At 41.0% G+C, this 27524-nt stretch overlaps 1 protein-coding gene across 1 annotated transcript in view; it reads left to right on the top strand.

The window, feature by feature from the left end:
* Nucleotides 1-25100, top strand: part of LOC308094346 (vasoactive intestinal polypeptide receptor 2-like) — an 87103-nt gene extending 62003 nt beyond the window's left edge. The window contains exons 5-13 of the mRNA XM_080440950.1: nt 7447-7544; nt 8352-8484; nt 10492-10642; nt 12427-12487; nt 13365-13434; nt 14505-14596; nt 22611-22740; nt 23694-23735; nt 24497-25100. Of these exons, the coding sequence (XP_080297076.1) occupies nt 7447-7544; nt 8352-8484; nt 10492-10642; nt 12427-12487; nt 13365-13434; nt 14505-14596; nt 22611-22740; nt 23694-23735; nt 24497-24670 (951 nt within the window). The 3' untranslated portion in view covers nt 24671-25100. The remainder of the gene's footprint in view (nt 1-7446; nt 7545-8351; nt 8485-10491; nt 10643-12426; nt 12488-13364; nt 13435-14504; nt 14597-22610; nt 22741-23693; nt 23736-24496) is intronic.
* The last annotated feature ends 2424 nt before the right edge of the window (nt 25101-27524 follow it).

Genomic DNA, 27524 nt, shown 5'->3' with positions numbered 1-27524 from the left:
TGAGTAGCAAGGCCATACACAAGAGAACTTGCTGCAACTGTTCTTATAGAAGCACAGTGGCAGGACAACCAATCTCTAATCTTGTCCAGCTACAGTAGCAGCACAAAGAGTTAAGAGCTACTAGTGAGTTACAAGCTGTCAAATTCTGTCTTCGGGTGTGTGTGTGTGTGTGTGTGTGTGTGTGTGTGTGTGTGTGTGTGTGTGTGTGTGTGTGTGTGTGTGTGTGGTGTGTGTGTGTGTGTGTGTGTGTGTGTGTGTGTGTGTGTGTGTGTGTGTGTGTGTGTGTGTGTGTGTGTGTGTGTGTGTGTGTGTGTGTGTGTGTGTGTGTGTGCGTGCATGCGTGTGTGTGCGTGCGTGTGCGCGAGGAAGACAGAGGGAGAGAGAGAGTTCCTAGTCAACCACCTAATGTTATACGTAATTAAGTCCCATAGGTATTTGTTAATTTTCTTCACAAATTGGCAATATGTATATTGCAAGTAAACATGAATATGAACTTGATCCAGTAACTTTCTTCATCATTATTTTTTGCCCACACAGTAAAGTCCTGTGCCTGAGTGTACTGTACACTTAGGCATGTGTCAGATGTATCACATTATGCCTAACTTAAACATAAAGGTGCAGTTACTGCAGTAGGCAACCTTGGAGAAATTGGCACGCTATATTTTTGCTAGCTCCAGGATTATTATCAAATCCCAGATACTACACTAACATTACAGTTTGTTATTTGTCTTGAAATAGTATAACTATCATAGTACAATTCCTCAGCTCTCGCCTGACTCACCATCTACATATCACTATGTTTTATTTATTGAGTGATCATACTCCCATACTTCTATTATTTGTAGTTTTTTTTAATAACCTGTTGTTGGCTTTTTGGCCTCAGCAAGCAAAGTAAAGGCATCTGAAAAACTACATACAGCCTGTCAGTCATGTTTGATTGAAAGGCTGCAGTCCATGTTGAAAAGCTCCCCTGATAGATGGAGGAGGACTGGGAGCGGTGAGGATATGGAGGGCCCAAGACAAGGAATAACAGGCTGTATAGGAATTTATGTTTCCTACTACCTGTGGGGTACAACAGTTAATCCAACCAATTGATTTATTTTAAGAAAGTAATCAATTAGTGGGAAATTAGATTCCCCCCCCCTTTTTTTCTTAAAGAATAGACTTTATTTGCCATTTGCACAAGTGCATAGGAATTTTTGGAGCTCAGCTCCCAGGGTCAGCATTTTAAAAAGACAGAAAATACAGAGAAAACATACAGTACATCCTACAATCCTACATATATCTTACCACATTCCCTAAAGATAAATATCAAATGTAATAAATAAGCACGTCAGATAGTTCATCTGTCATATTGACTACCGTCCCTTACAGTATGTCCTCGGCTACTAAGCGCACAGTGGCAGGAAAAAAACTGTTAAAAAAGCGTGTTGTGTGAGATGCTCTCTGGCCTGTGGTGTCTCATGTTGTGTCCTGAGTCCCTCCACACGAACAGAGGGTGAGCAGGATGATGTTGATCCTCAAGGATGCCCTGTGCTCTCCTCCTACAGCGTTGTGTGTAGATTGTGTCCATGGCAGGGAGATCTGATCCAATAATCCTCTCTGCAGTTTTGATGACTCGTTGGAGCGATTTCCTCTCAGCTTGGGTAGTGTTTCTATACCACACCGTGATACCGCTGGTGAGGAGGCTTTCAACAAGTCCTCTGTAGGCCAGAGTGAGGGGCCGGGGACTGAGTCCGGCCTTCTTCAGCATCCTAATGAAGTACAGCCGCTGCTGGGCTGCAAGGCCTTAAAGGAGTAGTTCACCCCAAAAATTACTTATTTTCTATCAATTACAGTACACACCCCATGAAGCATTGAATTCATGGAGATTTGTTTTGTTTTTGTCGCATTCCTAAGCCAATAATTTGATTACAGGTGGAAAGATGCTAATGTATCCGGTCGGAGACTCAAAGGACACTCTTTGAGTCTTCTACCGGAGAGACTGCCGGTCATGAAATTATTGGCTTAGGAATGCGACAGTTTGACAAATTGATAGAAAACAAGTAATTTTTTGTGTGAACTACTCCTTTAAACGAACCACTCACTATTATGCTTACATTTGTCAGTCGCAGCATGAACTGCCTGATTTTCACATATCGGTAGAATAACACAAATAGGAAATATAAAACATGTACAGTAGGCCTATTGGAATCTTGGTGGCAGTGATGTGAACACACAACTACAACAATTTCAGCCGGAACTATGACTTTCTTTCAATTGGTTCTATTTAAGTAGCATGGTATTGCTTTTTCAGCCAGTAGGTGGTCAGTGCTTTGAACAAGGACACCGCACTTTAAGCTCTCAACACTGTGGATAATTCTGTCTTGATGGCCTTACTGCAGAGACGTAGCGACCTCTGAGGCAGGAGCACAATGCAGTTTTTCCTTTTGTTCTGCAAGATAGAGCAGCACGTGGTTCCCAAACCTTTTAGCTTGAGACCCAAAAGAGAAATCAGAAGTTTGCCCGGGACCCAAACTATAGTGAAAATAGCAGATCTACAAGCTCACAACGTGTACTTCACGCCGTGTTGCAAGCTTGTATATCTGCTATTTTCACTATACGTCTTAAACATTTGTTTTCTAATTTAGGGAATTTCTTTGATTATTTGTATTTTATTCATGAAATTATTTTTGAAAAATGTTTCAATTTGTTTTCAACTCACGAAAATGAGAATTTTTGTGGAAATGTTTAGAAAATGTTTATAATATAATATTATTTATAATAATAATTAATGACGACATTTTGGAAACAAAAAATAAAGGGATATTCACTCGCGACCCACGAAAATGGATCTGCGACCCACAAAGGGTCCCGACCAAGGGGCAAACCCTCTACGCTGGTAGAGGTTTGGGTTGTGTAGTTACCTTGCCATGATGTAACTCCAAAGGTGGACAAGAAATCAAAAATAATTGCTCCATTGATTAGAAATTGATAATTCAAAATATGCTCCTCATTGACTTACATTGTACGGTAAAACAGCTATCAAAGTCACTCTTTTAGCACATAAACAAACACAAACAAAGTTGATTCAGACAATATAGAACATCACCAAACCCAGTACTGTTTTTCTTTAAATAAAAATGTTAACTTCCTGTTGATTTTGCTATTTTATTAAGAAGAAAACCTGGACTGGATTCGCGGATCCGGATCCGAATCTTCAAATAGTAAAATCAGCAGGAAGTTAACATTTTTATTAAAAAAACAAACAGTACTGGGTTTGGTGATGTTCTATATTGTCTGAATCAGCTTTGTTCGTGTTCGTTTACGTGCTTAAAGAGTGACTTTGAGAGCTGTTTTACCGTACAATGTAAGTCAATGAGGAGCAAATTTTGAATTATCAATTTCTAATCAATGGAGCAATTATTTTTTATTTCTTGTCCACCTTTGGAGTTACATCATGGCAAGGTAAATACACAGCCCAAACCTCTACCAAAGTGGTCTTGCCCTTTAACCTTCTACCGGTCGCAATACAATATACTCTCAATAGAACTGAACAAGGTTTTGAGCGGACTTTACACTTGATTTTATTACCTTAGTAAACATTATGTTTTGAATCGTTTAAAGTCTTTGCCAGACTTATTTCTGGCTGTGTGGTCCCACTGCCAGGATTTTGCGATTCTCTTACCTTTTCAAGTAGTCACAGAATATTTATCTCCAGTATGATTGATCCCCTGATGGTTGCCACTGAGGGTTTCACCGTGTGGTTTCACAAATGTCAACAAGGTCATCGCGACCTTGTTGACATTTGTTGTCTGCCTTTGAAAATAGCATGTTTCACTCAAAAATACATAGTAAAACACAGGAATTATTTTAACAGGGACTCTGTCAACAACAGGAGGCACTGTGCTGAAGGTAGTCAAGGACTTTAAAGGTTTCATGACGTTCAGTTTTACCACACATTAAAAGTCTTTGTCATGGTCCTTCAAACGTGTATAGAAAGTTTTAACAAAAAAATCCACTCCATTGATCCATGGCAGGTGTTTTTCTCTCACATTTCTAAAGCCTTTTCAACTGCAATGAAAAAAGAAATCTTTGCCTGCGGGTGTCGCTGGTGAGGGATTTTGCCTGTCAATCATCGCCTCTGCTCCGCCCCCCCCCCCCCCCCCCCCAAGGAAAGGATAGGGGAGGGGAGGGGCAAGGAGGAGAGTGGGCGGGATTAATCGACTGTGACCTCACTGCCGAAGGGCCAAGCTCAGATTACTTTTCAGCCTAATTATTCAGAAAACCCCAAAACCCCAGACCACAGAAAATCCACTGAATGTTCAAAGTTCAGATTTTTTGGGTGTAATTGAGGTCATAAAACCCCCCAAAAAACGTGTGAAAAAGTGTCATAGAACCTTTAAGTACATGGGCTCATGGGTCAACTCATCCGAACAAGATCTTAAAGTGAGGAAGGCACTTGCATGGAGAGCTCTGAACGGCATGACCAGTGTATGGAACTCCAACCTCCCCCGTCAAATCAAACTCAGCTTCTTCTATGCAACTGTAGAGTCTGTTCTCCTCTATGGCAGTGAATGCTGGACCCTGAAGCCAACCCTGCAGAAGTCTCTAGATGGGTGCTACACCAGAATGTTGCGTGCAGTACTTAACATCAGCAAGAGTACACATGTTACCAACAAGATCCTGTATGAAGGAATGCCAAGGGTGAGCGAGAAAATAGCAGCCAGGAGAATGAGACTAGCAGGACACTGCCAAAGACATCAAAAACTGCCAGCCAGCAAATTGATGCTGTGGGAACCAACGCGCGGTCACGAGGACGTCCCACAATGACATACGTGGATGTACTCAAGAATGATGCAGGAGTGCAAAGTACCAACGAACTGGCCAGATGTATGGAGAACCGGGATGACTGGAAGCAACGATGGAGGGCTCGTCTGAGCCCTCCATCGTTTCTGACAATCCATTTCTGACAATGTTGTTGCTTTCAACTCAAATTGACTGGCTTCATTACTTTTCCAAATATTGAGTCATATTTGAACAGGAGTACCTATACGTTGACTGAAGTACTGGGGTTGAGTACTTTGTCCTCCATTGTCCTCCGTTGTTTGCTTATAGTCTCATAGTCCCCTGATAATATAGTTATGTAAATTTGTGTGTCATCTGCATAATTATGAAAGGCATTTTCAGCCTTAGTGATATGACCTAAACTGACTTCTATGGTTTAAATCTGTATGCCGATGCGATGCAAGAATACGGTCTAGCCAACACCAACTCGGGGCTACCTTCCACACTCTCCTATCTAACATCAGGGTCTTGAGCTCTACAGTGTTGTTAGCTAAGCTGTTGCGCCGCAGAGCGGTGCGCTTCTTGCCATTCCTGGCTTTGCCCTGGGTTGGCTCCCATAGTGTCAGTTTCCTTGACACTAGTTTCGGGTACCTGACACAGTGCCCTGCCAGCCTAATCCTTCTCTCTCTTCCCGTGGTGCCCGTGGTGGGTCCCTGTAGACTAGAGGACCATGCACATTTCTCCCATGTCTGATTTCCACTCTCTCCTCATCCCATGCAAGGCATTCAAGGCAAGTGCCCTCCGGACCTTCAGGTCCTGTTCAGTTGAAGCAGTCAAGGCACCGAGATATTTGAAGTCCTCGACTGCCTCGAGCACCGTCCCGTCCGCTGTGACAATGGTTTTGTCCTCTGTGTTAACTGTCAGTACTTTTGTTTTCTTGGCATTGAGCTTGAGGCCGATCTTCCTGCACTCCATTTCTACTGCCAATAGTAGTTCCCATCCTTTCTCTGCTGTATCCGAGACACGGGCAATGTCATCTGCGTATAATGCTGTATACTATATCCTGGAGGGGCACAGTGTGAATCTAAATAGGGTGGTATAAAGCAAGCACTGTATACATGAATAGGGTATTCATGCATATGATAACAATCAGAAATTATTATTTTGCAAATGGGAATTTTACTTGTTGAGGTTAATGAATTGTAGTGATCAGCAACAAATATTAACCAGAAGAAATATAGAGGCTATTGAAGGGCATAAATATGAAAACAGCACTGGAGGTTATTAAAACCACATTCGCACAACAGTAAATTAAACAATGACTTTGATTTGCTCTGTTGTTGTTGCAGTGTTCTCATTGCATGCGGAAATAGCCTCTCAAGTCTGACCGACCGTCACGCTGCGATCAGCCACTGCATCCTAATTTACCAAATCTTCATGGCCCTTGAAGTGTGGTCAAAATGCAAATACTAACTCAATACAGGAATCAGGAAGGCGATGAACTCCCTAGTTTGTACTGTAGGGAGAAAAAAATCAACAACTCCTACATTTCTTGAATATTTGGTTGAAAAGGACCTAAAGTGTGCAGAACAACTGTGTGTGTGTGTGTGTGTGTGTGTGTGTGTGTGTGTGTGTGTGTGTGTGTGTGTGTGTGTGTGTGTGTGTGTGTGTGTGTGTGTGTGTGTGTGTGTGTGTGTGTGTGTGTGTGTGTGTGTGTGTGTGTGCATGCGCGTGAGAGAGAGTGAGAGAAAGTATGCACGTGTGTGTGACAAAGATAAAGCACTTGCCAGGTGATTGAATTCTCTCTCTCTCACACGCACACGCAAACGCACACACACACACACACACACACACACACACACACACACACACACACACACACACACACACACACACACACACACACACACACACACACACACACACACACACACACACACACACACACGCACACACACACACTTCATAAGGAGAGAGTCATGAATCTTAAACATAAACACACAGACACCTGCGGGGTCAGACCTCTGTTCTTCCAGCTAGCTGGTTGGCCTGTTCTACTAAAGGAATGTCCCATTTGGCGTGGCCTCAAAGCTTCCACACAGACCGGCATTTAGCCTCAGCCCTCGCTGACAAGGTGTCCAAGATAGACTCTTTGTTTTTGTCAGGCACGGTTCTCTGGGGAGGAAATAAAACATGCCACTCATTCTCTGTGGAAACAAGATAAGAGGGCGAATCTTTCTCGCTCTCACAAACACACACACACACACACGCGCGCGCGCGCGCGCGCGCTCCGACAGGCTGGGTTGCCTTGCCAATCATCAGTAAAAGCAATAAGAACAAACAATAATACAATTCATACACACCAGGGTAATCTAGGAATAAATATCTTGAGCCTGGACTTACAGAAGAACAGATGATCGTATCTTTGTGTGCAGTGTTTTTGTACTGGTGTTTTTTGCACAAAATTAATTGCATAGTCAGTCGATATATTTCAATATGAATTAATAAGCTCCTTTATCTCTCTAACCCCCCTCACGCTATCCCTCCTCTCTCTATTCTCTTTTACTCCCCCTGTTTTTTATTCACTCGCCCTGTGCTCCGTCTCTTCCTTCCACTTTGCCTTACCTCCCTGACCCCCCCACCCCTCCTCTCACTCTCTCCATGTCTCCTGTCTTCCAGTTGGTGTTCTACATGGTGGTGCAGACATTGTACACGCTGGGACACAGTCTGTCTCTTATCGCCCTCACCACAGGAAGTGCCATCCTCTGCCTGTTCCGGTGAGATGACCAATCGATACTAGGGATGTTTGATATTGACTTTTTTGCCGATATCCGATATTCCGATATCGTCCAAATCCTAATTTCCGATACCGATATCAACCGATACAGATATATGCAGGCTTTTTCACCAAAAGTCAACTAGTCAAATTGTCAGGTAACAACATCACATATCTAATAAAATAAAATAGCTATAATATCAGCGAATAAAATACACTGATGTTGTTAGGTTTTCAATAAAGTGAGTCCTACTAAATGAGTGACTACTAAATGAATGCTCTTGCTCCCAAGTTGAGGTTTATCACCAACTGTGCACCTTCCCACTACTACCAAAGTCACATGAGTAGGTCACATGACAAGCTTAGGTTGCCCATACAGCAGCTCAGCCATCAGATTCTATTTAACCTTTATTTAACTCAGTCTCCATTTCCCTTCAATGTTGCGTCACGTCCCTATCCTTCCAGACGTACAACCTTGTGCACTGACATCAGGAGATCATCTCATAAGCCATTGCATTTATCTTTTCCCCACACTGGCACACTGAAGTCCTTGGACTCAGCAGCGTCTATGGACATACTGTAACCCCTACAGTACCAAGGCTGTACACCACCCCATATTAACCCCTACATTACCACGGCTGTACACCACCCATATTAACACGCGCACGGTCATGCGACGCGTGCACCCCCATGCAAAGACAAATTCAGACGCTACTGACTGTACTGTATGCCACTGGGTAAACCCTGGTTTATTGATATTGTCTGATCTTATCTAAATAATCATAATCTAACATATTATGTTCCCCAGGAAGCTCCACTGTACCAGGAACTACATCCACCTCAACCTGTTCTTCTCCTTCATCCTGAGAGCCGTGGCTGTGCTGGTCAAAGACGACATCTTATTCTCCAGAAATACACAGTGCTCCAACCAGCCCTCGCTGGTGAGATCACAAGCACAATTTGCTATGGGTTTTATATTGTCTTTTGTTGTTGTTGATTTTGTCTTCATATTTTATATATATTCATATATATTTTTAAACATGTTAGAAATAAAGCTTTTCATTCATTCATGGGGTTTCCTTTGGGTGTGCCGCAAGGTTATTATAGTTTTGAATGTTTCATTTGTTTTTATTTCTACTTAGTTTTGTTTTCATGTATTGAATTTCAGTTAGTTTTAATTCATTTTTAAAGTGGGTTTGCTAGTTCAGTATATTATTATTTTTATTTTGTGAAAAGGATTAGTTTTAGTTTAGTTTCTATTAGTGTTAGTGTTAGTTAATATCAGCTGTATTTCCCATGAGGCAATTACAGTAGATACGATTTATGACCAAACTCATTCAGTGCCAGACTTATTTCTGGCTGTGTGGTCCCAGTGCCAGGATTTTGCGATTGTCTTGTCAAAAGACGTCATTGGCACAGAATGAGATTTTATTTTCTTTCTAACCCAAATACAAATGCATTATTCCAAAGAGTGTTTTGATTGATTTTGATTATTTTTTTAGGTGTTTTGCATTTTTACTTGAATATTGTTTCAGTAAAAATGCAACTCATATAGTGCATTCTGAGAACAGATTTTAAGTAATAACAATGATATAACATATTATGATAGTCTTCAAACCTTGATTTTTCAGTTTGACCCCCACATACTGTCAGTTCACAGACACTTCGAATAAGGTTTATGTTTTATTTGTGTGTGTAAATTCACATAATGTACAGAGTAGATATGGATTTGGCCACTGGACACACATCTGATAAGATTTCTTTTTTGAAGTATGGTCCTTATCAGGATTTTATCGACTGATTGACAGCAGGGGTTTCCTGAAGTTTCTTATGTTTCAATGACTCCCAATTATATAGACATTAGGCTACGGACAATCGGACATGCTTTTAAAAAGATTAGCTGATGAGATGTTTTCTTTGGGTGGAGTGTGTTTGGTGTTCAGATTCACAACACGATTTCCCAAAACTGCATGTCTAACAACCTCAAACACACTGCTGGTACACATTAATCCATTTAGACTTGAGGTCGATTCTAAAAACGCTTTTTAGGTCCTAACAGTTTCCTGAAACACTTTACAACGTTGTCAACGTTCACTAAAGAAATTATTTCTCAGCCTCTGTAGCAGATAGAAGCATGGAAATGATACAGATGCTTTCCCAGATTGAAAGGCTTAAAGACGTATAGGTTACAACAGGTCTGACCCACTTTTGATGAGTTTACGGACAACATTAAAGTGTTGATATCATTTATTCCATAATGAAAAAACAGGATAGTAATAATATGTATATGTAAATCAAAACTGGCAAGATTATATTACACAGAAAATTTGATTAGAAAGCAGTGTAAGTGATATGTAAATCTTTTTACACTTCTGTTCACACATTTCATTTCCATGATACATTTGAATAAAAAAATCGCCAGGGAGTTGATCATATTGATCACAACATCAACACCCATATTGTCACAACCCATGTAACACCCATTTGGCCAGAAACGCATTTGATACGAGGGTTTGTTTCCCTTCAATGGGGGTTTGTGGTGGACAACAACTTAAAACAAGGTAGTGTGAGCTCAGATAATCTGGGATATGCAGTATTATGTTTGAACAGCAACATTTTGCTGTGTGTATATGTCTCACTCTACAACCAAACATTAATTTTAGCAGTGAATGTACTATACTCAAAGGCTAGCCTCTGCCAGCAGGTGGGTCAAGATTTTGCCATGAAAAAAAGAAACACGTCATCTATTTGCTGCAATAAACGGTGCATTTGTATAGAGCCTTTGTCCAAAAACAAACACATTCACACATCGATGGCAGAGGAAACCATGAAATGCACCAATCTGTTCATCAAGAGCAGTCAAGTGTTCAGTGTCCTTGTTGTTCAAGGACACTTCGACAGTAGGGAGCCCGGGATAAAAAAATGTCTCTGTATTTGTGTCTTTGCAGGTGGGTTGCAAAGCCAGCCTGGTGTTCTTCCATTACTTTATCATGGCCAACTTCTTCTGGCTGCTTGCGGAGGGACTCTACCTACATACCCTCCTCATCGTCATCTTCTCTGATAACAGACACTTTATCGTCTACCTGCTCATCGGCTGGGGTAGGAAAGATGGAGGTCTGGCTGACTGGGTGGGTGAATGGCAGTGGTGGACAGTAACAAAGTACATTTTACTTGAGTACTGTACTTTACTCGAGTATGTGTATTTTTGGAGACGTATGACTTTCACTCCACTACATTACAGAGAGAAATGTTGTACTTTTGACTCTAACCACTTATTAGTGGAAATAGCAGATCTACAAGCTCACAATGCGTCGCAATAAAACACATTTCGAGCTAGTAGATCGTCTGTTTTTGTTTTTGTTATTGTTATGGGGCCAAGCACGTAGTGCTAATGGTCCCTTCTCGTTTTTGATGTTAGTCCTTTCTTCTCCCGCCACTTTTTGGAGTTCTGGCTTAACCGTGCAGTCGATTTTTACGAAACTCGGCTATAGCTAGTAGAGGGCTATGCCAAACAGCGAAGACATGAAACTCACAACCATTGGCCAAAGGGTGGTGCCATAGCAATCAATTGAAAAATGCTAACTTTGAACAGGCATAGCTCATGAACCGTTTGACTGATAGCAAAAAAACTTCAATGCACGTATGCGTCTCTTCACGAGGAACAAATGTGTCACATGGGTTGAGGTGTCCATGAGTGGGGTTCTTAACCTCTAATTGCTCCCCTGAGTGCTAAATATGACCACCTCAGCTGGGTCACGCTGAAAAGTAGTTTCCCCTGTTGTAATCATTTAAGGTCTTTATTATTATTATAAACAGCACCATGACCTCCAATATTGACGTTTGAAAACAAAATGCTGGCGCTATGTAACTTATTTTATATTATAAGTTTAAAGTTAACTTCTTACAGTGGCAGAAGGGCACCCCCGACATCCACTGTTGGAATATGAAGCCGACTAAACACATATTGTCGCTATGGTGACAAAATGTATAAGCCTAATTGATATACTACAATCCATCTGTGTAGTCTAGAAAGATGAAGTAAAATAAATGGCAAACTTTTGGCATGATAACAGAATTTGTGACTGCATTATAAGCAGCACAATACAGAGATACACTACAATATCCACAATCCCTCAGCACTCTGCTCAGCTGTTCAGAATGCTCATTTGTTAATTGCATGGGCTGCTTTGTCTCAAGTTCAATCTATTCTGTTTTTATGGGTTATTGTGCATATTGCATATTGCCTATTCTATTGCATTCTTTGGCCCCTGTATTTAATTGGAACATGAATTTGATATTTTTTTGTGGAAAAGGCATTTCAAAATAGCAATGCATTGATATTAAACAGAAAATGTACTTTGTAATTTGTACTTTTGAATAATTAACCCATTTAGACCTGAGGCCGATTCTAAAAACGCCTTCTAAATCCTGACCTAAGTTTTCTGAAAAACTTCAAATATTAGATAATTAAAATTAAAAAGTATGTTGCTATATACTGTACATAGCAACAACTTTGTAGTTGAGTAGTAGTTGACCATGACCATGAGACGGGTGAATGGATGGATGGATGGATGGATGATGAATGGGTGGATAGAGGGAGGGCGCAATTGGCAGGATGGATGGATGGATGAATAGATGGATAGACAGATGGATAGATGCTGTGCTCTACCCTGTAAGCCACACAGGGGATGGAATTGAACCCATAATCCTATTACTCAGGAACTTGAACAACTATGATACCACTGTTGTGAATCCAGATCACAACAGGCGGTCAATATTATCTTCATTATGAAAGGACGAGGAGTGATTTCGGTCTGGAAACATAAAGGTTAGACCAGTTGAATGGCGTCTCATCTGTGCTTTAATCTGTTTGTCATTTGTAGGCATCCCCACAGTGTTTGTCGTGGTGTGGGTGATCACAAGGGTTTACCTGGAAGACACAGGGTGAGTGATATCCAATTATTAAACCATGCTGCATTGTCATCTCGTCTTGCTGTGTGCTTTGAGGATTCATCCGTATACGTGCACAAAATATGAATCCGTAACACAGTATGTGTACACTAGTGCAAAGGAATTCAAATGATTTAAATTACAGTTATATGTAATTCACGTATGCATCGTCATTTATTTTTCATCAAGGGGATTATGTGTGTACTGCTTGTATTGTAACCTCGTCTTGACATCAGACTTTCATTATAGCACTCTATGGGATACTTGTTTTTCATTACGAGATGAGAGGCTGGGAATCTCAATGAGGTTTCAAGCATTCGCAGTCGGTAGGGATCCATCTGTTTTATATAATTAAGTGATCAAACTACTCTTCACAGATGTTGTTGGTGGATATTCATGAGGGCATGGGTTTAATAATGGGTTTAATAATAATAACAATAATAATAATCATCATCATCATCTTCTTCTTCGTCATCATCATAATACAGTACATGAATAATGCAAAAAGACAGATCAATGCTGTGGGGTGGAAACCTTGTGGTAATGGAAAAAAAGTGTTCCAATGTATCCAATATAGTTACAGTATTATTTGTTAGTTAAATATTTATAAGACCCACAGACAGACCACGTTCAACCTGGAGTCCCTATTTTTTTCTTTTTTATATACCAAATGTACAACCTCTTTGCTTCTCAATCTGCTATTTTCACTACTTTTGTGAGACACTATCATAAGACGAACTATAAAATAATGGAGCATTCCTTTATGAATAAAACATCAAAAGATTAAATATGGAGATACAATGTGTCTACCTGACAGTGATGGCACTGGCACTTTAAATTATCTCTAACATAGTTCTCGCCTTTTGCTCAGATGCTGGGAGAGAAACGACAACCCGATACCCAACTGGGTGATCAATGGACCAATAGGATTCTCCATCTTGGTAGGTTCCGCCTGACGCCCCCCAGAACCCATATAGTTACGTTAACAAAGCGAGCACATGTCAGACCGCTGGAGTCACACATAAAAACAAAGCATAGTTTTGCTTTACTTGGGGATTGAAAAAGGACACGGCAAAATCTTGTCATTTGTGAGTCTTCAGGGTTTTAAAACCCTGAAGGTTTCCGTTGAGAGAATATGCAGCTTTGGGATATATGCCGTGTAAAGCCCACCTGCTGTCCCCAGGTATCATGTTCACAGGAGGTTTATGCGAGATATGCAAATCAAACATCACCTGCCTGGATACCTGACGTCACCTCATCATCCCATAAGCCTTTATGACTTCCAGAGCCGGAAGTCATAAATCCCTCTCGCCTACAGAATGCTGATCAAAGAGTGTCAATCATCACAGTTAACCCAGGAATGCATTGAGGAGACAGTCTTGTTCCCAGTGGAGCAAAACAAAAAGTGAAAATGAAACTTTTAAGAGATATAAAGAATATGTACGAAAAGTAAGGCATAGAATGCATATTTTAAAATGGAAATAAAGTTTAACAGTAGTGAGTAAGAGAATGCTTATTTTACTTTTTTTTTTGTTTAACCAGGAGTACCAAGGAAGACCTAGCCAAGTCAACAGCAGCAATACAGATGATATTTCATCGCACACGAAAAAACACACAGCAGGCTACATGATAACATGCTTGATCACCAATAGTACTAGTCATTATAGGCTATTCATTGGGGACCCAGTTCACAGAAAACAACTATCTGCAAAGTTGGCCTTGCTGGCCTTTTAAAGAAAATATATTTGAAGAAAGTAGAAATGCATAGCTATATTGGTGGGGTGCTGGCTATTAGGAGCAACAGCGCGGTCTACGGGAGAAACAAGCTGTTGTGGCTGCAAGTGAGCCTGGGAAATTATCATGAGTTTAGTATTCTGTGCATTTAGGATTTATTTCAAATCAGGAAGTGGGGGGGGGGGCTTGATGACAGTGAAAAGCAGTCTGGAGTTATTCAGTCAACTGTGTAAGGGAAGAGTGAACTATTAGGTGTTATTATCATCTTCCCTCCTAGGTGAACTTCATCCAGTTCATCAGTATAATCCGTATCTTGGTTCAGAAGCTGAGGTGTCCTGACGTCGGGGGAAACGACCAATCGCAGTACAGGTAATCTGTCACTTCTGTCTTCTTTTTTTGTTTGAAGTGTCACGCAGAAAGGCACACATGCACAGACTTTTTCAGGTTTCAAAAGTCTATTGTTGCCAAAAGACGTATGAAAACCCTTGTCAACATCCAGTCAGCTGTTTGCTTTGATCCAAGCTAATTGTAAACTGGCAAAAATCGATGGACATTTTCTGTACGCTAGCTACTACCAGCTGTGCCTCTGATAGTTTATGTCAGTGCTTCTCAAACATTTTCATGTCAAGGACCCCTGTTTGAAAGAAAGGAGGGCCCACAGCTCGTAACTACGATGCAATGCTATTTTATTTTAAGAAATAGAAACAGACGTTTCGATAGGATTCCTCTGGGTTTTGACTCCCAAATTAATGTAGTTGGAGGCAAAGCCTCCAAAATATCCCAAATTGTTCTTCAAGATGTTTTGAAAATAGCAGATCTACAACCTCACAATGTGTCGCACTGTGACCCTTGAACATCCAGGACTAGCTGTCTCAATGTTTACATGGAAAGAATGTAAAATGTGGATGCCAACTTCTACCATGTCACATAGACACAGGCTTGTAAAAAGGGGACCAAGTCAGCTAGTAATTAACAGATTGTACACGTAAATCATTCCATTTACAACCAACCGTTTACAGCAAGTATACATTTGGGCAAACCTGAAGCCCAGAGCATTTGTATTAACTTCTTAGTCTTGGCTGTGAAAAGAGATTAGAAGGAAACTGTCAGTCAACAACATACACACAGGATTTATCAATGGAAAGAAAAACCCTCAGTTGAAATGTTTGCTTCGTGGGACACAAGCTTGCAAATGGTGTGAGGTTAGCCTGGTTCCAGACGAATCTGCCTTTGCAAAATTGCATCACACTTTAGCCCTCGGCAGATTAGGTATGGCCCCCCTCAATAGAGATTTCATTTCTCTCCCTCCGAAGTTGTGAGGGACCAATCAGGGCCCAGTATCCAAATGTGGGCGGGCTTATCACCTTATTTGGAGCAATGACGTACAATGCAGGAGACTCATTTTCAGTTTTTCGCAACAAAGATGGACGCCGCCATAGCATTGGTAGTAAACGTGTTAGAAAATATTTATTTTCTAACAGACGAACAAACAATTGCCTTTAAAGCTTTTGTTGGAAAGAAAAATGTGTTAAGAATAGTTTCATCTGGTTACCAGACTAAATACGAGTGGAGCTAGCTTTCGTAGTTTACTATTTCAGCACCGGCGCTTGTGTGTGACGTAGGAGGAAGCACTGCTCTGATTGGTTTTAGGTCTAACCAATAGAGTCCATTTGGATCTTTTTGTAACCGCCCCTTGTAAAAAAAATCTATCGTTGATAGGGACCAGACTAATATCCCCGCAGTGTGTCGTGTGATATTGTCTGGCCACGCGAGGCTAGTGTGAGGTTGGCTTAGCAGCTATAATGTGACTCTAACAGAAATGGCACAGGTTCAATCCCCTGGCAATGGTGGTGAAGTTTCCTTGGAACACGATTCTGAATCCCTACCTGCTCACTGTTAGCTGTTGCTGTAATCTAGCTGATGTTATCCTCCTATCCTCCTATAATTCTAGTAACCTCTGTGGCCTTGGTGTGGCCTTGGTGTGGCCTTGGTGCGTGCCCGTTTCTCCTCACTGGCTGGAGCACTTGATCTGATTTTGCACACAGCCATTGACCATTACCATCTGAACACAACTGCGAAGTCCGTTTCTCAATTTCATCAAATCTCTATTTATTAGCTATTTATAATGGCTATTTATTAGCCATTATGTGTCAAACAATGGGAGATGACGTTGCCAGGCTTCGCGCGAGAAACAAGCAGCAAGGTCTGTACTTTCGCCTGCGGCCCTACAAGCAACAAGGTCTATGAAAAGAAGGCCAAACGAAGCGCCTTCACAAATATATATTGCCTCTTGGAAAACAGCCGATCTACAAGCTCACAACGCGTCCCCACACCCACCTGCACTTTCACAACCAACGCCAAAAACACACTACCACCAATATTGCCCCTAAACCGCTACCTTCACCGGGTATGGTCTAGTATAGTATACTATAACATCAGCTAGATTACAGCAACAGCTAACAGCATGTCCATCCAATTGGCAGTGTCCCTGAGCACTTCACTTTCATTCATTGTAACATTCTTAATAACCACCTAAAATATCAACCAATATTGTAGAAGCTTTCTCTTTTCATTTTTTTCTCACTCAGACTAGGCTATTGGGAGATAATCCGAAAACCAGTTTGGTTAAAAAAGAGTTTGATAACTCAGCCTTTATCAGTGGCATTCACATTTAAAATCCTCTTGTAACTCGGACGTCTTGTCCCAGTCAGAGGGAGGTGTGCAAATCTTGCGGGCGATGTGTACCTTCAGGGTAAAGCTGAGCTTGCGTTTGTTGTGATGGTTCATGTGGATTTGAGATTTGGAGGCGAGAAAGTGACGTGGAGAGAGATACTATAAGCTGTGTCTGTGCCACAGGCACAGCGTGTGAGTGTAGTGTAGGTTTTGGATCAGTACTTAGCCATGGTGGAGGAAATACCCAGACTTTTTACTTAAGTAAAAGTAGCAATACCACAATATAAAAATACTTTGTTACAAGTAAAAGTCCTCTATTCTAATTTTATTTGAGTAAAAGTACAGAAGTAATGGCATCAATAAAGTAAAAGTATACAATTATTTTCAGAATTTGTCAAACTTTTTAGAAAACAGCAGATATACAAGCAATCCACGTGTCGCGATGCAACGTGTTGTGAGCTTGTAGATTTAAAAGTGGGAGGCCATAGACAGGAAAAAAATAACACCAAGCAATCAGCCTCATCTTGGCACTATAACAGCCAACTTTAGGTTTCGTCTTAAACCGTAGGTATTTTCCCTTGGATGCCATGACATATCATGATCATGATATAACTCCCCAAATAGGCCCTGCCCATTTCCACCTAACTAGATTTTTCACCATTTTGAATTGAATCTTCAAAACAGTATTTTTTTCCTGCTGCTCCTACAGGTTTTGTCCAAACTTCACAATATTTGGTAAACATCTTCTGACTACAGGTAGCACCATAAATGTGAAAAGTTGAATCGCATGTTGTAGAAATTAAATTTCCCCCTGCAGACTTGTCAGTGTCAGGCCACCAAACACACTTTCCAGTTTCTCAAAATTGTATAGCTTAGTTTCACAAATAGTAGCACTTATATAAACCTACAGTAAGACAAAAAAAATGTGCTCCTCGGAGCAAAGTTCTCCGCCAGGTCAGGGAGGTTATTGTGGGCCAGCAATGTTCGGAATTTGCCAATAGGCAATGAGCTGGAAAGGTGGGCTTGGACTATTTTCTGCCAAGGAGTGGTGCAAAACAAACTCATGCAATGGATTCAGAATCATGATAAACCCCTAGTTTGACCCCTCACATGCTATTTAAAGCAGAATGAAATTATGTAAATTTTTCCCACATAAGGTTAAGGGTACCCCAACTTTCAACAGCTGTCACAGATTCCCCTAGGGAAACAGAATTTCAGTCTTTGTGAGATGTGTTACTAGACACCTTTACAAACTCATTGGTGAAGGAAATGTTTCTGATAATATTCCCTGACTAACAGTAATGAAGAGAAATACGAAATGTCACTTGAAGAAAGTGCATGCTGCAATTAAAACAAGGACTAGCACTTGCACAGCAGGACGCCTGGGTTCAGATGAGGACAAAAAATTCAGATATAAGCTATGGAGAGTAAAAAATAACTCCTAATATTCAGTATAGCAACACAGTTTAGTCATCATACCACAGCGCTGTGGAATGGACTGAAAACTATCACAGATTACAAAACAACAAAACAGAATCCGACAATGTAGTGTCTGCATCTCTCACAGAAGAACTGAACAGGCTTTGAGAATAAGCATAGATAAAATAATAATAAACTTAGATACTGTATGCAAATGGTCCAGGACCCCTGCCTACTGGAAATAGCTGCAGGTAAAACCTTCCAATGTATTCATCTCCACAAGAAACCTGGCCCAGAATCTCTAGCCAATTCCTTAAAGTGTAGGCGGATCAGCTAGCTGATGTCTTCACCCACATCTCTAACCTTTCTCTACACTACAGTCCATTGTAGAGTACTAGAAGTTCTGCCCGCTACGCGGGCAGAATTCTAGTACGCCCCCCCTAACCCCCCCAAAGAAAATGTCGTTTGGGGGTACAAAATCATGGGGAAAAAAAAACCCCAGAGGGTCGGCCCCCCTAACCCCCCCCCTGGAGACCCTGGGGTCTCCAGGCCGTGACCTACAGACACGGCGAAGGAAAACTGTGAAGCCACAGCCACGCATGCAAGATGTTGCAAATGAACTCTGCAGCCGCACTGAGGCGCTCCAACACAAACACTCTGACATTAAGCTTCACACAACAAACATCAGCAGCACACACAACATTCACCACAATGACAAACAAATTACGTCCGCGCAAAAATAAGCGAGGGCTCGCTTATTTTGGGGTTCAAAAATCGTGGGATTACATTTTTTTAAGAACGCATCGCGTCCTGCCGTCCTCCCTCTCTCTCCATCTCCTTGTCTCTCTCTGTCTCTCCCTCTGGCCCTCTCTCTCTCCCTGTCTTCCTCTCTCTCCCTCCCTCGTTCCCTCTCTCTCTCTTTCCCTCCCTCCCTCTCTTCCTCTCTCTCTCTCTCCCTCTATGTGTCTCTGTCTCTCTCTGTCCGTCAGCGAAATTTTTTATTTTTAAATAGGCTCTGTCATGATTAATTGACCACACATATGAAGTGAAACAACTAAATTCTATCCAAACGATATGTTATAAGTGAATTCCGTGCCTCAAAGAAGAAGTTTGAGAGCGTTTTATAAGCTAAAGTAAGAAGTGAAGGCACTCGCACCCTGACTCGCACAAACAACAATGGCTGCCGTTCGTCTTTTGTCGGCTGCACTCGGAGCCATTCGGGCTCACTCGCCACCTGATTGGCCAACTTTTGCTGTCAATCACAGAACGATGAGCGACGACGCTGATAGGCTCGGAGAGTGAGGTTGGGTTGTAAGCGTGAAGTGGGTGTAAATTGGTTAGAGAAAGTGCGTCGACGCATGCGCAGTGCGCAGCTTTGTGTTTTTTCATGAAGCTGGTTGCTTGTTGCTCGCGCACGATCTGGCAACAGCGGTGCATACGCATGCGCAGTGCGCAGTTTTGTGTTTTTTCGTTCCCTCCACTTTGTTCCCACTGATTTTTTCCCGTTTTGCCCTTACAGCCAGTTTGCGGATTGTAGTATAGATATGGGCATGCCCATATATGGGCATACATGACACCAGGGATCTCCATCTATGGGAATAAAAGGGACACAGGCTGATAGACAGACAGTCAGACAGACAGACAGACAGACAGACAGACAGACAGACAGAGGTCTCCATAAACTGTATGGGCATTGGGCATAAAAGGGACACGGATAGACATACGACGGGTACAACTGGTACCATATATATGGGCATACACTGATGACATCAGGGATCCCCATACAGTATATGGGCATAAAAGGGACACAGGGTACAACAGGTACTCTTACAATGGGCACGACAGGTATTGCATAACCAGGTGGGGCATGCATTCACAACTTTCATTGTTCCCAACTACAGTAGCATTGTTCCCGAGTAGGCTGGTGGCCACTACTGGTACTGTAAATGCGTGAAATCTCTGCATATAATGTGTGTGCATCATGCGTGCATATGATCTCTACTTCACGCATCTCGAGAACCGCCTGACTGACCGATGTCAAACTTAGCGTGCGTGTCGCAGAGGACCCGAGGTATTGCGTTGCCTACTGCCCAGCATGAAGTCGGTCGGATGGTTGTCGGGAACCACTGATCCGACCGTTATGCCCATATAAGTACTGTATATGCTACACACACACACGGTTAATGGAAAAAGTTGTTGTCCATGAGTCTAGACTCGACCCTACAGTATTTTAACAGCACAAATTAAATTCCTCCTGCGAAATGATTGCAGGCTTTGTCAGCGAAAGCCTAACTGCAAACAGCACTGCTGTAAGGGATTTAACCCATTTAGACCGGGAAAGAATCTGTGTAATTTTTTAGATTTCTCTGGCTATGCAAAAATAGCAGATCTACAAGCTCGTGGCGCGGCACTCGGTGCCACGCTATGAGCTTGTATATCTGCTATTTTTGAATAGCCGAAGAAATCTTAAAATGACACAGATGTGTTCCCGGTCTAAATGCGTTAATAAGGTGGGTAAAATACAGAGCCTGTTCAAATTGTATGGAGCTGAGAAGATGGTAAAGCTTATGGCTTATGGTAAAGTGCCTAGACTTGGGACAACAAACTCTTCAGGAGAATTTTAAATAGGTGTGTGATGTGTGCTCAGGAGACGGGGGTTGTAGCCACTAGCCAGTACATTTGGGGGATACTTCTGCGCCATGAGAATATTATATTTGAGTAGCCTGTTTGAGAATCCTGAGCAGTTAATAACTATGCATTAGAAGCAGGACAGGGAATTTGGTTAACTTGAAATTTGCTGGGGGTCTTAACCACTCGGATGAGGAAAAAGTGCTGAAGACACGCACATCCCAAACCTACTAGGCTGGGTGATGGATCAAAAGTGGTGTCATGTAACCAAGTTAAAGAAAATCCGCACACCAACAGACTTTGGTTTGCAGATTTATTTATTTTGTGACGTTTGGACAAAATTTTGTTGGACTGTAGGAGTAGTATAAAAACGTTTTGCAAAAATTGACTGATTTGAAAAATGGGGGTGCAGGTTCTTCCTCGGCCCACTGGGAGTGTGCGTTTCACGCCAATCGGTCCAGCCGTGCCCACAATTAGCTGCTCACAGACGAATAAGACTGTATAGTGTATACCTTCGGCATATACTGTATAAAGTTCTGAGATTAATAATTTATGTGAAAGAAAGTTATAGGTTATACTTTGGGGAATAGTTGCATCGCAGGTTGTGGGAATATTGTAATTTGTTGCTGAGAATTCTGTGCTGTTTAAAATACTGCAGTAGAAGCAGCAGAGAGGTGATATGACTGATCCATGTGGAAAACGCTCACCATCAAAATGCACATATAGAGAGAAAATTATTCCCGACTAAGGAGGCATTTGGGGCGTTGGTTCAGCACAGGTCAGTGGAGTGAATCCCAGGGCCCACGAGTTCAAAACTTTTAATCCCTATCTGATCAGATACAATTTTGAAATCCTATATTTTGTGAAAAATGAAAATTCAGGATAGGATCACCCTGATCCAGATTCAGACACCTCATAATACTAAATAAGATGGTGTGTGATGGTGTGTAATTATTTGAATACACTGTTCTGAGAGGTAGACAAGTGTACACTGCAAATGTGACAAACATAAATGAACATTTTAATCAACCATAAGGGCTACAAATTAGGTAGTATTTAAATGTACACACTTTACATAATTTTAAATTAATTAATTGTTGAGTGCATTTTGCCCTGGTAATCCACTCTAAATCTACCCCTCAAGGTAGGCTAATCCTGATCCCAATCCTTTGCTTTGTTTTGAACTACCCATTTTGAAGATTTGATCCAGATTACAGCTTGGATTGGATTTCCTGATCTGATCGGATATCAGAGTGATCCTAATCCTGGTTTTGGTTTTGAACTATCCAAAATCCAAATCTGATCTGATCAAATAGGGATTAAAAGTTTTGAACTCGTGGGCCTAGTGTTGGTCTAGGATCAGATCTTCTGTGCGTGCGTGCGTGCGTGCGTGCGTGCGTGCGTGCGTGCGTGCGTGCGTGCGTGCGTGCGTGCGTGCGTGCGTGTAATAGACATCTGACAGTAGCCACCCATGTTGGTTTTTAGTAAGAATTAGATGTGTAGATAATTACGTTTCTTTCGTATTTTGAAGAATTAAAAGATTACTTGTGTGTCTACGAATAAGTATAAAGAGTAGGCCCTACATTCCTATAGCAAGTGCAACTGCAGTGTGCAGTTAAATATTAAATTTTGATTGTTATTATTTATTTATCTTTCCTGTCAGGAGATTGGCTAAATCGACCCTGCTGTTGATCCCTTTGTTTGGGATCCACTATGTGGTGTTTGTGTCGCTCAGTGAATCGATTGCTGAAGATTACAGGATCTTTTTTGACCTGGCCATCGGATCCTTTCAGGTATCCTGCATTATGTTAAGAATAAGCTCTATTATTTGGACTGGTGTCTTCTGCTGTCATGTTGCCTTGCTGGTCTGAACAGCAACATTCATTCTATGTTTGAAGTAGTTAGGGCTTTCACGACTAGAGATTTTTACAGGTCGACTAATTTGACCCAGTGGTAGTCGACTAGTCGACTAGTCGAAATTTACATTAAAACATTATTTTTTTAGTGTTTAAAAAAAAGGGGGGGGGCATTGTTTTAATGCCATCCTACTACTATATTACTATTATTATTATCCTCCTGCCCTTATTTTTATGGCGTTTTAAGGGAAGCGCTTCTGGAACAGCAGCACAGCACCACAGCAGCGTCTCCAAGGATCCCCATTGCCCAATAATAGGCTTTTATTGGGCATACTTTTGACCCCCTTTTGATAAAAAAAATAAAGTCAGGAGGATAATAATAATAATAAGATGGGCCATTACTATGGCATTAAAACAAATAAAAAAAAATTAAATAAAAAAAACATTTTTTTCAACTATTCGACTAGTACCAACAAGGTCGACTAGTGGTTATACTAGTCGACTATAGTCGACTAGTTGGTGAAAGCCCTAGAAGTAGTCTAAACTCAAGGTTATGTAACATTTTATCAACTGAGCCCGTTTTGAGAATTGGTGAAAAGATAAATATTTATGAAGTTTTGATGAAGCTTCTTTTTTTATTGAATATGGATGCCAGGGTTAAAGAGGTTTATATATATATGTTTATTCAACATATTGAATGTACCAATAGACAAGTATAGTAAATTTTCTGTTTGGTATGTTGTGGTATGTTATCTTGTGCTGTCGGCTGCACAATACGTGCCTTCTGTTGACATCATTTGTACCGTGTGGAACGGTGTATACAGCATTTACTGTCAGACTTATCCATTTTTACAACAAGTGTTTTGTTTTGTTTTGTTTTGTTTTGCTAGGGTCTTGTGGTGGCCATTTTATACTGTTTCTTAAACAGTGAGGTAAGTTCTCCTTGTTCTTCAGTCCAGATCATTGGAAAAAGTGTGTAGAATGAGTCCAGGATATCCTATGTACAACATGAAAGGTACATATCCTGAGCAGAAATTGATATATTTTTAGTCACATGAGTACAGTACACACAGTTATGGTCCTTGCTCACTGGGAGCATTTCTATTGTGTGATTAATTAGTATTAATTTAAACACTTTAAACGCATAACACAAGTTTAAACGCTTAAAAAGGCTGTTTGTGTTATGAGTACATCCACTCAGAATGCACATTTCCATAAAACCTGTGTGGATGAGACATCACCAAATTTATGATGTGACGCATCAATGCGCCGTATGTTCTGATTGGTTATTTGCCACGCTCCCAGTGTGTAACAACCTTTAATAGAGTCAGGGGGTTTTTTTTATTCGATTTTTTAGGTTTATATGGAGGTGATAATACAAAACACATTCTTTATATCTCATGTCATTGTCAGCAAAATAATGCAAAACTTAACTATTACAAAAAAAGCTGTAAACTAACCAGGGTCAAATCAGACTCTCTAACAGAAAGCAACACAAAATGCCTTTCAGCTTCTTTCCTGTGTTTGTTTAAACTTTCTGGCACACTGTATTGTCCCATTCGGCAAACCCCACCCATCTGGCCACTAAAGTTGCTTAAAACAAACCATGACACAATTTGACCCAGTTCTGTATTAAACACTACAGAAAAAAGAAAAATGTGTGTTTATAACACGTGTTCCCTCCTCTCGGTAGGTTCAAGGCGAGCTGAAGAGAAAATGGCGGAGCATTTGTCTCAACTGCAGGTTGAGCAGGACCAAACATCCCAGCAGCAGCTACACATCCCGCAATGGATCAGAGAACATGGTGCAGTTCCACCGCAACTCTCGCCATGCGTCCATCCTGCAGTCAGAGACATCAGTCCTGTGAAAGACTGGCCTTTACAAAGTGATACAAAACAGAGCTGCTATTAAGTGTTTCAGTGCAAGTCTAAGTCAGGTCTCAAGTCCGGATGTTTGTTACTTAAGTCTGACTCCAAGTCCAATGTATAGCCTACAGCTCTGCTCTGCCTATATCCCCATAATTGAATATCCAGTCTGGCAGTACACAGCCAGTTACCAAGGTTACTCCACGCAAACGCTACCCAGGTAAAACTGTGCACAAAGCAGTAGGATAAACTCATTACATAACATTAAAAGTTGTTCTTTGGATTATCTGTTGATCCCTGATTTTACCAGGTCAAATCTGATAAGCATAACGTTCAAGTAACTCATCTCAGAAGGAGTCCAAGACAAGTACTGACTTTGACTAAGTCCATCCGACTTGAGTCTAATAGGCTCTATGCACAGCAACCATATTGGAAATAAATTGGGTCTCTTCCTTATACTTCCTTCCTAATAGGTCTTACCAATTATACTAATTAAGGACAAAGGGGTTCCACCGTGCCTCAAGCCAAATTCAGGCTGGTCCGGTGCATCTCAGGAGCGAGACTGGTACGTGTAGAAGAAGGAAGGCACTGGCGCAAACTCGGACAATTACAGGGTGCAGGTACATAACATTTCTATGTCAATACATCTTCATCAGGTCATGACCTGATCAGGAGCGAGACTGATACATGATCATGACCTGATGAAGATGTATTGACATCGAAACGTTGTCACGTTATTTTCCTGCACCCTGTACATAAAACAAGGCTTTAATTGTCCGGGTTTGCTCCAGTGCCTTCCTTCTTCTATACTAATTAAGGCTCCGTTCCATTCTGGTCAAACCAGTCAATCAAAGTCAGGGTGCTGATATATTGTGCATGTTGGCTCACTGGAAACACTCTACTCTACACCAGTGGGTCTCTCCTGGTTCCTTGAGGGGGTTCCAAATGGTCCCTAATGGGTATGTAACTCTGAGAGTTATGGGGGTCCTTGAAATGTAAAAGTTTGAGAACCACTGTGCTACACTAAATGGAACAAAGCCTTAATTAGTATAATTGGTAAGACCTGTGAAGGAAGTAAGGCCCAATTTCTTTCCAATTTGGCTGCTGTGCATAAAAAGCCTTCTGCTACAAAGCGACTTTTTGAGATTTGTAAAAAATGATATGCTCCAGTGTTGTGCTTAGTTGCGTGCCATTTCGCACACCTTAAATAGCTGATCCACAAGCTTATAGATCTGCTATTTCCGGTGCACAGCCTGCCACAATGTATCAAGCACTTAACCCTGCAACACACTTGGGTTCAATTGAGGTTGTGCTTGAAGTGCCAAATGGGTGGTGTTTATTCATATCAGGACAAATGCAGGTCAGGTGTGTTTTCACTCACAGAGAAGCATAGAATCCAGTAAAATATTTTTGAAAAGAACATTTTCCTGTGTTTGTATGCACTTTCTGGCAGTGCTGGACATGGTATGACTGTCCAAAACCTTCCTGTGATTGTTCAAATGATGATTGTGGCAAATAGTAGCCACTTGGCATCCACTATTTTAAAACAAACACTGCAATTAATATGCAAATGCTTGTTGTCCCAGTTTTGGAAAAGGAAAGCACAGGCTTAAAACAAAGGAAGATAATATAAATAGAAATCAGGCGCCAGTAATTCTAAACAGGTTGATGAATGGGTTCACTTTTTTTGTGTACATTTTTACCAACTAGTGTCATGTTGAAGCACTGTGCATGCACTATAACAGTCCTCTGTGTTGTACTGGATTCCACACTGTGCTCAGTGATCTGCTCTTCTGAAGAATGCATGCATGTGTTCAGACACAAGAGACCATTCAACAACCAAAAAGGGCAGTGTATCCACTAGGAGCACCTTCTTTATTCAGGTTTCTTTTAACAATGTAAAGAACGCGTACCTTGTTCCTGACAGTGCTAACTGAGCATATAGCCCTCTGTTATCGCTATATTTGTTGAGAGTTTAAGATGTTGATATGTTGGTGGTTTTCAGCTCATTCATGTTTTTGCCAATGCCTGTAGTACACATCGATGAGGTGTGATGTCACTGCACCTGCAATTTAGTTCAGTTAATTGATTCCAGACGCACCATTTACAATTTATTTAGCTAAATGTGAGGTACCATTTTCTTCACTGCAACTTCAGTCCACTTTTCTTCCTATTCTTAGTTTTTTTGCAATTTCTTTCATTTTCTCCTAATTTAGTCATTATCCCAATTCCTGATGTAGTCTCCGTCATTGCCATAAAACCACATAATAGTACTGATTTGATTTGATTTATTTGGCACAAAATATAAAAATAATACAATAAACAGTACACAGAATATAAAAAGAAAAGTGCCAGGAGAAGGCAAGAAGCCCAAAGGGCTTATACAAGGCTTTCTACCTACTGTATGTATAACAACATTAAAAACATTAATGATTGTTGTTTACATGATTTGTAAACAACAAAATATGAATATATATAATTTACAAATAACATGATTGCAGTATAAAAATCTACAACATATTTGAAATACCTGATTATACCTGATTATCCATGACAAGATTACTGACAATAATAACATATAACATATGTTGACATATCTGATTTTACAGGGTGTCAAATCCATATTGCAAGCAAGCAAACAGGACATAGACAAAAATAAACCAAACAAAAAAGTAATCAGGGAATGCAACGAACAATAAAAAATAATAATTTATGTGTGCCCCAAGACATGGTGCCTGCCGAGCTGAGTTGGCACACCCCAAGCTATACTGTACATTACATCCTTGAGTGAAGAAGAATTCCTTAAATCCAAATGTGACCAGTGACCACCCCTTATTTTCACACAGCGCGAAAGAG

This window comes from Gymnoscopelus braueri (assembly GCF_963280865.1).
Source record: "Gymnoscopelus braueri genome assembly, chromosome: 10".
Classification (NCBI taxonomy): domain Eukaryota; kingdom Metazoa; phylum Chordata; class Actinopteri; order Myctophiformes; family Myctophidae; genus Gymnoscopelus; species Gymnoscopelus braueri.
The sequence above is the reverse complement of the archived record's forward strand: the minus strand, read 5'-3'. Positions and strand labels throughout refer to the sequence as shown.